The 12033-nt window shown below is 36.8% G+C and overlaps 1 protein-coding gene across 4 annotated transcripts in view; it reads left to right on the forward strand.

The window, feature by feature from the left end:
• The window catches only part of UBE2Q2 (ubiquitin conjugating enzyme E2 Q2), a 96413-nt gene that overhangs the window by 13829 nt on the left and 70551 nt on the right, over nt 1-12033 (forward strand). For all 4 annotated transcript variants that reach the window (XM_037833309.1, XM_037833307.1, XM_037833310.1 and 1 more), the window contains exon 2: nt 8845-8946. In XM_037833309.1, coding sequence (XP_037689237.1) covers nt 8845-8946 — 102 coding nt within the window. The remainder of the gene's footprint in view (nt 1-8844; nt 8947-12033) is intronic.

Here is a 12033-nt window from a genome sequence, read left to right on the forward strand (position 1 = left end):
TTTTCCAATTTGGATGCCTTTTATTTCTTTGTCTTGCCGGATTGCCCTGGCTAGCACTTCCAGCACAATGTTGAATAACAGTGGTGACAGCGGGCATCCTTGTCTTGTTCCTGATCTTAGAGGGAAGGCTTTCAGTCTCTCACCATTGAGTACTATGCTGGCTGTGGGTTTTTCATATATGCTCTTTATCATGTTGAGGAAGTTTCCTTCAATTCCTACCTTTTGAAGTGTTTTTATCAAAAACAGATGTTGGATTTTGTCAAATGCTTTTTCAGCATCTATTGAGATGATCAATTGATTTTTCCCTTTTGACTTGTTAATGTGTTGCAATACATTGATTGATTTTCTTATGTTGAACCATCCTTGCATGCCTGGAATGAACCTCACTTGGTCATGGTGTATGATTTTTTTAATGTGTCTTTGGATTCGATTTGCAAGTATTTTGTTGAGGATTTTTGCATCTATATTCGTTAGGGAGATTGGCCGGTAGTTTTCCTTTTTTGTAGCATCTTTGCCTGGTTTTGGTATTAGATTGATGTTAGCTTCATAAAATGAGTTAGGTAGTGTTCCATTTTCTTCAATGTTTTGAAAGAGTTTGAGTAAGATTGGTGTCAGTTCTTTCTGGAAAGTTTGGTAGAATTCCCCTGTGAAGCCATCTGGCCCTGGGCATTTATTTGTGGGAAGATTTTTGATGACTGATTGGATCTCTTTGCTTGTGATGGGTTGGTTGAGGTCTTCTATTTCTTCTCTGGTCAGTCTAGGTTGTTCATATGTTTCCAGGAAATTGTCCATTTCCTCTACATTATCCAGTTTGTTGCCATACAGTTGTTCATAGTATCCTCTTATAATTTTTTTAATTTCTTCAGGATCTGCAGTTATGTCACCTTTTTCATTCATTATTTTGTTTATATGGGTCTTCTGTCTTTTGATTTTGTCAGTCTAGCTAGGGGCTTGTCAATCTTGTTGATCTTCTCAAAGAACCAACTTTTGGTGATATTTATCCTCTCTATTGTTTTTTTGTTCTCTGTGTCATTTATTTCTGCTTTAATCCTTGTTATTTCTTTTCTTCTACTTGGTTTAGGATTGGTTTGCTGTTCATTTTCTAGCTTCTTCAGTTGATCCATTAGTTCTTTGATTTTGGCTCTTTCTTCCTTTTTAATATATGCGTTTAGTGCTATAAATTTTCCCCTTAGCACTGTTTTTGCTGCATCCCATAGGTTTTGGTATGTTGTGTTCTCATTTTCATTCGTCTCTATATATTTAGCAATTTCTCTTGCTATTTCTTCTTTAACCCACTGATTGTTTAGGAGTGTGTTGTTTAACCTCCAGGTATTTGTGAATTTTCGAAGTCTCTGATGGTTATTGACTTCTAATTGTATTCCATTGTGGTCAGAGAATGTGCTTTGAATAATTTCAATCTTTTTAAATTTATTGAGGCTTGTTATATGTCCCAGCATATGATCTATTCTGGAGAAAGTTCCATGAGCACTAGAAAAGTATGTGTTTCCTGGTGATTTGGGATGTAATGTCCTGTATATGTCTGTTAAATCTAATTCATTTATCAGATTGTTTAGGTTTTCAATTTCCTTATTGGTCTTCTTTCTGGTTGATCTATCTATAGGAGAGAGTGATGTGTTGAAGTCTCCCACAATTATTGTGGAAACATCAATTGCTTCCTTTAGTTTTGCCAGTGTTTCTCTCATGTATTTTGTGGCACCTTGATTGGGTGCATAGACATTTACGATTGTTATTTCTTCTTGCTGAATTGCCCCTTTTATTAGTATGTAGTGGCCTTCTTTGTCTCTCAAAACATCCCTGCATTTGAAGTCTATTTTATCTGAGATTAATATTGCTACACCTGCTTTCTTTTGGCTGTAGCTTGCATGAAATATTTTTTCCATCCTTTCACTTTCAGTTTCTTTGTGTCTCTGTGTCTAAGATGAGTCTCTTGTATGCAACATATTGATGGTTCATTTTTTTTGATCCATTCTGTGAATCTATATCTTTTAATTGGGGAGTTTAATCCATTTACATTCAACGTTATAACCGTGAAGGCATTTCTTGAATCAGCCATCTTATCCTTTGGTTTATGTTTGTCATATTTTTCCCCTCTGTCTATTAATATCCTTTATTGTACCCATACCGAATCTCTTTAGTACTGAACCTTTCTCCAAGTCTCTCTGTCCTTTCTTTGTTTCTCTGTCTGTAGGGCTGTCTTTAGTATCTCCAGTAGGGCAGGTCTCTTGTTAGCAAATTCTCTCAGCATTTGTTTGTCTGTGAAAAATTTAAGCTCCCCCTCAAATTTGAAGGAGAGCTTTGCTGGATAAAGTATTCTTGGCTGGAAATTTTTCTCACTCAGAATTTTAAATATATCGTGCCACTGCCTTCTCACCTCCATGGTGGCTGCTGAGTAGTCACTACTTAGTCTTATGCTGTTTCCTTTGTATGTGGTGAATTGCTTTTCTCTTGCTGCTTTCAGAACTTGCTCCTTCTCTTCTGTGTTTGACAGTGTGATCAGAATATGTCTCGGAGCGGGTTTATTTGGATTTATTCTATTTGGAGTTCGCTGGGCATTTATGATTTGTGTATTTATGTTGTTTAGAAGATTTGGGAAGTTTTCCCCAGCAATTTCTTTGAATACTCTTCCTAGACCTTTACCCTTTTCTTCCCCTTCTGGGACACCAATGAGTCTTATATTCGGACGTTTCATATTATCTATCATATCCCTGAGGTCCATTTCGATTTTTTCAATTTTTTTCCCCATTCTTTCTTTTATGCTTTCATTTTCCATTCTTTCATCTTCGAGGCACTGATTCGTTGTTCAACTTCCTCTAGTCTTGTACTATGAGTGTCCAGAATCTTTTTAATTTGGTCAACAGTTTCTTTAATTTCCATAAGATCATCCATTTTTTTATTTAGTCTTGCAATGTCTTCTTTATGCTCTTCTAGGGTCTTCTTGATTTCCTTTGTCTCCCATACTATGGTCTCATTGTTCATCTTTAGTTCTTTGAGTAGCTGCTCTAGGTGCTGTGTCTCTTCTGGTCTTTTGATTTGGGTGCTTGGGCTTGGGTTATCCATATCGTCTGGTTTTTTCATATGCTTTATAATTTTCTGTTGTTTTTGGCCTCTTGGCATTTGCTGAACTTGATAGGGTTCTTTTAGGATTTGTAGACCAATTGAAGTCCTTATCTCTAATTTATCAGATCTGCAGCTTTGTGGAGTACACTTTCTCTAACTAACCAGCAGGTGGCGTCCACGAGCCACCTGTTCTCCACAAGCCAGTTCTCCCCTGCTTAGCCTTTTTGGTGAGTGGGGGAGTGAGTCTTGTGGGGTCCAATTGGTGTACCAAGCTTGCGTGTGTAGTTGGTGTTGCCTGCCCTGTATATGGGGTGTGTTTCTGGGCAGTCAGGGAGGGGGGGTGGCTCTAACAATCAAATCTCCCTGGTGATCCTAGAGTTTTAAAGTTGCTGCAATAGTCTAATCCTTCAGTTCAGTCCTGCCACAGTTTGTCTCTGCCACTGACCCACAAGTCCTTGGTATTGGCGTATGGCTCCTGAGACTTGCAAGTGGGCCCCTCTTCCAGGCCGTGCACCCCGGGTCCTCTGTTGAGGGATGACTGTGCTATGTCACAGGTGAGTGCCGTCTCCCCAGGGCAGTTCTGGGCTGCTGGGCTGTGTAGGGAGGCTCCCAGTCTGCTCAAATGATGGCTGAATGGGGCTTTGTTAATTCACACTGCTCCACCTTCCCAACTCTGGGACAATCAGCTGAGGTTGCAGGGAAGGCTAATGTCCACGCCCAGTTTTGTGGTGTGTGCCTGTTATTTGAAGCACTTCCGTCACACTGGGTTGTCTGGGGCAGTTGTGGGCTATGGGGCTGGCGATGGGCAGGAGTGTTTCCTGTCCACCAGAATGATGGCTGTGAGCGGACAACCCCCTTTTCTTGGGAAGTTGTGGTGTTTAGTGAATTTTCTCAGCCACTGGATTATTGCGTTTTGTCTCAGAGCTCTCCTAGTTCTGCTCTTGACTTGACCTGCCCAAATTGCAACTCTTTGAAGCTTTCTGTATTGGGCTTCTTAGAGTAATTGTTTTAGAAAAAGAAAAAAGGATTAAAAAAAAAAAAAAAAAAAAGGCCCTCCTCAGAGATCTAATGGGTTATTGAAATGCTAAGAGACAAAGCAACCAGGGCCATTAAGGAAAGGTCCACAGGGCAGAGAGATCAGCTTTTCTTCGGGATTTGCATATGCGCCTCAGGGCCTGAGCTCGGGCCTGAGCTCTGCCCTTCCCCTTTGTATGTTCGCGAGAACTCCAAAAATCCTCCGCTTTTATTTTGGAGTTTTTCGTGTTGTTTTTTTTCTCTATGCCTGTCTCCTCTCTGCTGGGCTGGCTGCTCTCCGATTCTCTGGTGCCTGGTCTCAGTCTATCTATGGTTGGAGTTTGGATCAGTAGAATGAGTTTCCGATAAGGGCTGCCACTGCAGTTCTCCCTTCTCCTTCCCGTAGCTGACAGCCCCTCCTCCCACGGGACTGAGCCTGGCAGGGAGGGGCGCGGGTCCCCTGGCCGCAAAAACTTACAGATTTCGCTGATCTCAGCAGTTCCACGTTTTCATGAGTGTTGTATGAAGTATGCCCAAAGTCAGATTGCTCTGTGGTGTCCAGTCCACGCAGTTCCTGGCTTTCTACCTACTTTCCTGGAGGAGTAACTAAAACATACAGCTCACCAGTCTGCCATCTTGCCCCGCCCCTCTCCAGTTTTTCTTTATCAGATTTGTAAAAATGTTAGCAAGTATACAATGAAATGGGCATTTTCACAATTATGGCACAAAATATGAATATCTGTGACTCCCTAGAAAGCAATTTGACTTCATGTACCCTCTGTGTTTTGATAAGATGAATGCTGGCTGTCCCAGGCTGGCCAATATTGTTCTTGTGACTCCAGATCTCCCAGAAAAGGGAGCTCTTTCCAGATGTTTCCAGCAGAAGCCTCAGGGAATATTCAGATTTGATTGGTTTAGCTCTTTGACAACTAATTACTGGGAGTGTTTGGTCAAAGAGGGCGGTAGGAAGACTAGCCTCTATGGAATCACATGAGTTAATATAGAATTGTGAAGAGGAATGTTTCTCCTAAGGAAGAAATTCTAGGCCAAAAAAAAAAGGAAGAGGGAGCAACAGTTCTCAAAAATTTTGGTGTCAGGACTCCATAACATTCTTAGAAATGTAATGTGGACCCCAATGAGCTTTTGTTTATGTAAATTATATTGATATTTATCATAAGAAATTAAAACAAATACTTAAAATATTAATTCATTAACAATGAAGCTATTATATTAATACAAATAACGTTTTTAAGAACTAAAGTAAATTTTCTAAAACAAAAAGCTTTAGTGAGAATAGTGGCACAGTTTTATATATTTTGCAAATCTCTTTAATGTCTGGTCTATTATTTGCTTCTGCATTCAGTTTGTTGTTATATGCTGTTTGGGTTGCAATCTAGCCTCATACAGTACTTGGTTGGAAAAAAGAGTGTGTGTGTATGTATACATAGATATATATTTGATACTGCATCAAAACTTGGTCTGTCTTGTACTCTGAATGGAGCATGATATTATAATGTCATACATTGGTCATCTGGAACATATTGGTTCACTGAGATCTAAGTGTTGATGCATTTCATTATAGGATATCAAAACATCACATTCATTAACATCAGTTTCATCAGAAGAGTGGGGAAGCTGTTAAGCTCACAGCAGTAGATACAAGTCTTTCAAAATTCTAAATTTTGCTTGAATTTTATTATTGGCAATATATAGTCCTTTGTTTTCCTTGAAAAGGCAGACTCTTCGTGCATTTTTGAGAAAATGTCCATCAGAAAGATAAGCATTAACATTGTCTTTCCAAGTAAAAATGGTGTATAAATTAGAGGGTTTAATTCAGCTCACAACTCAGCCAGAAGTGCTTTTTCTCAAGTAGTCTATAGAAGTGCTTATGTATATTCCCCATATCATCACAGGCAATATTAAAAAGATGTACATAATGATTGAGATTTAATAAGGTAATTCTTACTGCTTCATCAAGGACATTCTTAAGGGAAGCTAGCTTGTTTTTGTTTTGGGTTTTTTTTTTGCACCTTGAATGCATGGTGGTGAAGAATACAGTGACAACTAAGTACAGTTTGGTGCCACTCCTTGAAATGTGCTAAGATGCTATTAAGTTTTACCTACCATTGTTTTTGTACCATTAGTGCAAATGTCAACACAGTGAAAACGCAATTGTCTTAGTATTATTGTGAAATGGTTTGGACCTAGGGATCTGAGGGCCCCACTTTGAGAACCACTGACGTGGGTGCTTAGACCTATATATCCTACCTTCTCACCTATAGGGTGAAAAAAACCCTTATGTTAGATAGTAACTGATCTCAGGTTTTTTTGTTTTGTTTTGTTTTACTTTTTGCTTTTTTTTTTTTTTTTCAATTTTTTGCAATTCTTTTAATGTGGTTTTGAAGGATTTCAGTCCAGAACAACAACTCATTTATTTTACTTGTGCCAGAAGTTTACTAGACAAACACTAATCTGCAATGAAGTCCTAAATTTAGTTTTTCTTTTTCTTTTCTTTTTTTTAAAGGCTAAAGAAAATACAAAACTATAATAGTCAAAATGGTATAGGTGGTGTGTTCCCAAGCTAGGTTGAAGAATTTGAAGAAGAAAATGCAATACTCCAAGTGGTTTTCTTTAAGAAATGGGTGAATTCTGAAGACAGTTTAGTCTTTAGCCTGTAAAGAGTTTTGGGACTCAGGAATAGTTGGAATGAGAATGCAAACATTTGAACAAATATACTAATCCCATTAATTATGTCCTACTTCAATATAGTTTTTTTCTTTAAAGAATACTTGGTAAAATGTTAATTTTCCATTTTTGTGGCTTCAGCTTTATTATAATTGAGATTATAGTTCTTAAAGCAATGTTTTTTTAAAACTTGTTGCTGCAAAATTGTTTTTCCTTGACTTGAACCTAATTGGTCTGCAGCTAATATCTGATAATGGGTTTTTCCAAATTTATAATAGAAAACAGTATAAATGAACAGTGTGAATGTCTATTAGGGGAAAGCACATAATGCTTAATTAGCCTTTTTATCTCATCAGCACATGTAATTGTGCTTTTTAAAATGAAACAAACATATAGTAGTGCTTCTTGGTAAGACTCAATTTGTGTAATCGAATAAAATTTCAAAATTTTATGGTGTTTGAATTAGTTACCTATTGCTGTGTAACAAATTACCCCCAAATTTAGCAGCTTAAAACAACAAATGTTATCTTACTGTCTTTAGGTCAGGAATTCATGCACCGCTCAATGGGGTTCAGTAGCTCAGGGTTGCAAAAAAGGTGTTGGCTGGAGCTGCAGTTATCTCAAGAACAGACTAGGGCAGAATCTGCTTTCAAGCTCACTCACATAGTTGTTGGCAGGATTTATCTCCTCACTGACTGTTGGACTGAGGGTTTCCATGTCTAGCTGACTAATGGTCAGAAGCCTCCTGCAGTTCCTTGCCATGTGGGCTTCTCCATAGGGTGGCTCACCACTTGTCAGCTACATTCCATCAGAAGGAGCAGTTCAAAGGGCAGGAGAGGGTGAGCAAGACAGAAGTTACCTTTGTAGCCTAATCTCAGAAGTTACTTAGATTACTCCCATTACTTTTGCCATATTCTACTTATTAGCGATGACTCACTGGGTCCAGAGGAGGAAATTATACGAGGTTGTGACTGCCAGAAGGTGAGGCTTACTGGGGATCATTTTAGAGGCTGCTTACCACAGTGTTCAAGAATACCATTGACTCTGAGCTGAAGCACACAGACTGGCTACATAGTGAGGATGGCTGCTTCAAAGCCCAACTCCTATGACAAGTGAAAGCTGAATGTAGTCCTATGGAAGGTCCTGTGTTGCTATTTGTTCTGTCTTCTAACACCTGCTATGTTTAAGTAATCTTAACCTCATTTAAGAAATCTGTTCCTTTAGAAATTACATTTCTTTCCCTATAATCTAAGAATGATGGAAAATTATCAGAAAAAAAGGCAAAATTAAGTGGGATAGATTTTTTAGGGCCAGTTTTTCTAATGAAGAAGAATCTCAAAGTAGCTTCTGTATGTATATTACCTAGAAAGCAAGGAGTATAGGTAGTTGAGGACTTTTAAAAATCATTTTAGCATTTGAAAACATGTGCCTAAATATGTCCTCCTTGGTTTATTTTAAAGATTCAGAGTTAGACTTCATTTAGGTAAAGAATTATTATATTAAAGTATTAAAGTAGCATAGTTTAAATGTATAGACTTATTACAAGGTTGGTTTGTTTTATTTGTTTGCTGTCTATTTTTTTTTTTTTTTTTTTTTTTTTGGTTTCAAGGGCTTTATTATCATTTCAGATTTTAAAGCCCTTTAAAAATCTGAAAGCCAGAGAATCCAGGCCACAATAGACCTTTCTTTGTAAAGGAAGGAAGCCCTCTTCCTTGTTGCTTGAATACCACTTTTTCCTGATTTTTTGATAGAACATAACTTCTGCAGTGTATTCTCTTTTGCTTATTTTAAATCAGACTTGTTTGTTTTTAGACTTGTTTGTTTTTAGATGTATAAATTATGCATCTTGGAGCAGCCAGCAAGACTAAACCATATAATTTTAGCAACTTTGTATTTTAAAAAAAAAAAAGAAATTTTTTCCTTCTGTGGATTTTAATGTGTTGCTTTTCTTTGATACCTTTTACTTAAATTCATGGGTATCTTGCTCTTTAGTAGTATAGTTTCATCGCATATTCAGGTTACTTTGTATGTAATTAATTGTGTTTAACATAGGTGTCTCTGTAACAGGAATCTTATCCATCTTCTTCACCAATATGGTTTGTGGATTCCGATGACCCAAATCTGACATCGGTGCTGGAACGGCTAGAAGATACTAAAAACAATAATTCGGTGAGAAAATAAGCCAAGCTATTTTTGTTTTTCCTTCATAAACATTATATTTGGAACCTATGTGGTAATATGATATGAAACCATGATTAATGATTATCTGATAATCTTAGGGGGCTAGAAACCGTGTTTATTTTTAGTCTCAAATTTTATTTTAGTACCTGGCTTTTCTATTTATTCTCAGGTATAGCCTTAATGTAAATCAGGAATTAGCTTGTCTCTTTCTCTTGATTCTAACCATTAAACCAAGCAAGCATTTTCTGTAGAGACCACTAGCAAAGGTGGAAAGTAGAAAAAGGGACAAAGACCAGAAGTAAGTGGGAGACAAAATAATGATAAAATGACACCACTGCTAATGTGAGGGAATTGTTCTTCTGTCATGAGCCCATTAGTCTGCAGGGAAAAGCCTTAAGTATTCAAGTACAAAGTTTTGTTTAATATATTAAGAAATGTAACTTTCCATTTTATAAACTTAAAAAATTTTTTTCTTTGATAGTAAAGCAAATAAGTGAGAAAACAAGTAAAATACAGAAGCAAATGAAGAAAATAAAAATTTCCCATAATTTCTCCACCTGATATAACCACTGTTGTTATAATCAGTGTTTTCTACCAGTGTTTTCTCCTTTGCTAGTAAAATAGATATACCCACATACATATATTTAAATAGTTGAGGTCATATTCTATGTATTTTTTATATCCTTTTTTAAAGTTGACACTATCGTTGAATTTTTCCATGATGTCTTAAATTCCCTTATGGAAAAATATAAATCTTTATTTGCTGGTGCCATGATTGTTCACCTAAAAAATACCTTTCCCAATTATCTTCATGATCAGATAGACAATATAGTAGAAAAGTATTTCATTGTCAGTAAAAACAAAAGTACTAAATATCTAGGATAAAACTTAGTTGTGCAGACCTTGTTTCAAGAAAAATACAAAATTTTGTTGAGTGGAATGAAATACTTGAATATTATGTTCCTGATGGGTAGGCTCCATATTATATGCCAATATAAATTTATACATCTAATGCAATCCTAGTGAAAATCCCAACAAATTTATTTTTGGAACTTGACAAAATTACTCTTAAGTTTGTTGGAAGAGTAATTAGTAAAAGATAAATAATAATAAAGTTGAAAAAAAGTTAATGAGGAGAATTGCCCAACCAGCTACTAAATAAAATAAAATATCATGTCCTGACAGTGGACCAGACAAATAAAGGCAATAGAAGTTTAGAAACAGTTATGCAAATGAGAATTTAGAATACAGTAAGTGTGGTATTTTAACTCATTAGGGAAAGGTTAGATTATTCTATGATTAGTATTGGGATTTTTGTTAAATGGTTTAAGTACATCTATCAGTATAAGTGTGAAAAGTATTGTTTTAAAAATTAAGGCTAGTATGGAGACTCATGATGGTATGAGATAAATATAAAAAGCCAGGTAGACATGTTCACATCCCCAGTGAGGGGCCAACAGGATAAGACAAGGATGAGAGACAGTTCTGTTCTTGCTGCCTCCTTAAGGTCCAAAGATATGATCTGTTTTGTAATAGTAGATATTTATCAATGGCTGAAATACTCCTTCACAAATTGCACATACTGTAAATTTGATGAAAAGATTTTATTTATCCCCTAATTGCCAAATCTGTTGGCCCCATTTTTAGTCCTTAAGTTGACCTCTTTGCAGCTTTTTGACATTGTTGTTTATTCCTCCATTCAAGAAACCTTTGTTACTAAGTGTCTCCAATAAAGAGCTAGTTAAATAAAATTACTTTGCATAATTTTATGGTAGAATATTATGTTGTAGTTAAAAATAATGCAATCTAAAATAATGCAGTCTTTCCATAAGAGTACATACAATTTTCTAAGATGTACTAAGTAGAAAAGCAAAGCATAGACTATAGTGTATACTTTGGCTCCTTTTGTATGCAATGCTGTAAAAAAAAATCTATCTGTATCTATGCTGGTTTATACATATATTCTACCCCATCTCCACCCCATACCTGTCCTGGGTGAATATAGGAAACTATTAACAGTAGAACACCAAAATTACTTGAAAAAAAAATTGATAGGCTTCTATGCCAGGTTCTGTAATAAGTAGTGGATTTAAAAACAAAATAAGGCATGTCCCAGTCCTCGGAGAATTGACACTTTAAATGGGACTTCTAACAGACTACCGTCTCCTGTTTTTATCTCATATTATCTTGGCTGTCACTTGATTTCCTTCCTTGGTCAATTTCTTTTCTCATTCTGTGCTTTCTCTGAGTAATCTCTTCTCCCATTGTTTAGATCACTGACCTATATTCCAGGGATTCCTAAATCTGCATCTCCAGCTAAAATTTACCTCCTGAGTTTCAAACCCATGTGTCTGTCTCCTAGAAGCTCACTTGGATGTGCCATGGGTCTTCCAAATAATTACATTCAAATTTAAACACATCTGCTTCCCAACACTCCACCACCCCATCATGTTTCTCCTCCATAATTCTCTTTGTGAGTGGGAGAAAATGAAATAATGAAACCAGTCACTCAAGCCTGAAACCTGGGAACTATCGTAGAGTTCTTTTTTATACCATTGTTCCCTAATACCCCTGACCCCCCAAACTATCCAATGGGTTTCTAAGACTTGTCCATCTACTTTCTAAATAGTTCTTAAATCCTTCCCCACCATTTTAGTTTCTTCTCCCCTATCCCTCAAGCACATTCCTTTTTTCTTGGGGAGTGGAGGGGGTGGCTGGGAATTGCGAATACTGGAAAATCTACCTTAGTTTTTCTCATTGCTCCACCATGCTGCAGCCTCTCCATAGCACTCCTGTAGCTCCTTCTTGCCAGGGATTGGAGTGCCCGGGGCTTTGTCTAGGTCACCTTGCTTCATCTTCATTGTATACTTAGCACAAAACAGTTATTGGATGGATGACAAATCCACAGTGGAGCTTTGCTTCCTTATAGGCATGAGGATTTTTGTTTGTTCCTAATTTACCTTTCAACCTTTTTTCTTTTTCCTTGCTATTTTGTCCTTTTTGGAAAGGCTTGTTCTTTGCTCTGCTTAATCCATTCTAATCCTGTGTCTATCCTAGTTCTTCATAAACCTGCTT

This window comes from Choloepus didactylus, chromosome 4, assembly GCF_015220235.1.
Source record: "Choloepus didactylus isolate mChoDid1 chromosome 4, mChoDid1.pri, whole genome shotgun sequence".
NCBI lineage: Eukaryota > Metazoa > Chordata > Mammalia > Pilosa > Megalonychidae > Choloepus > Choloepus didactylus.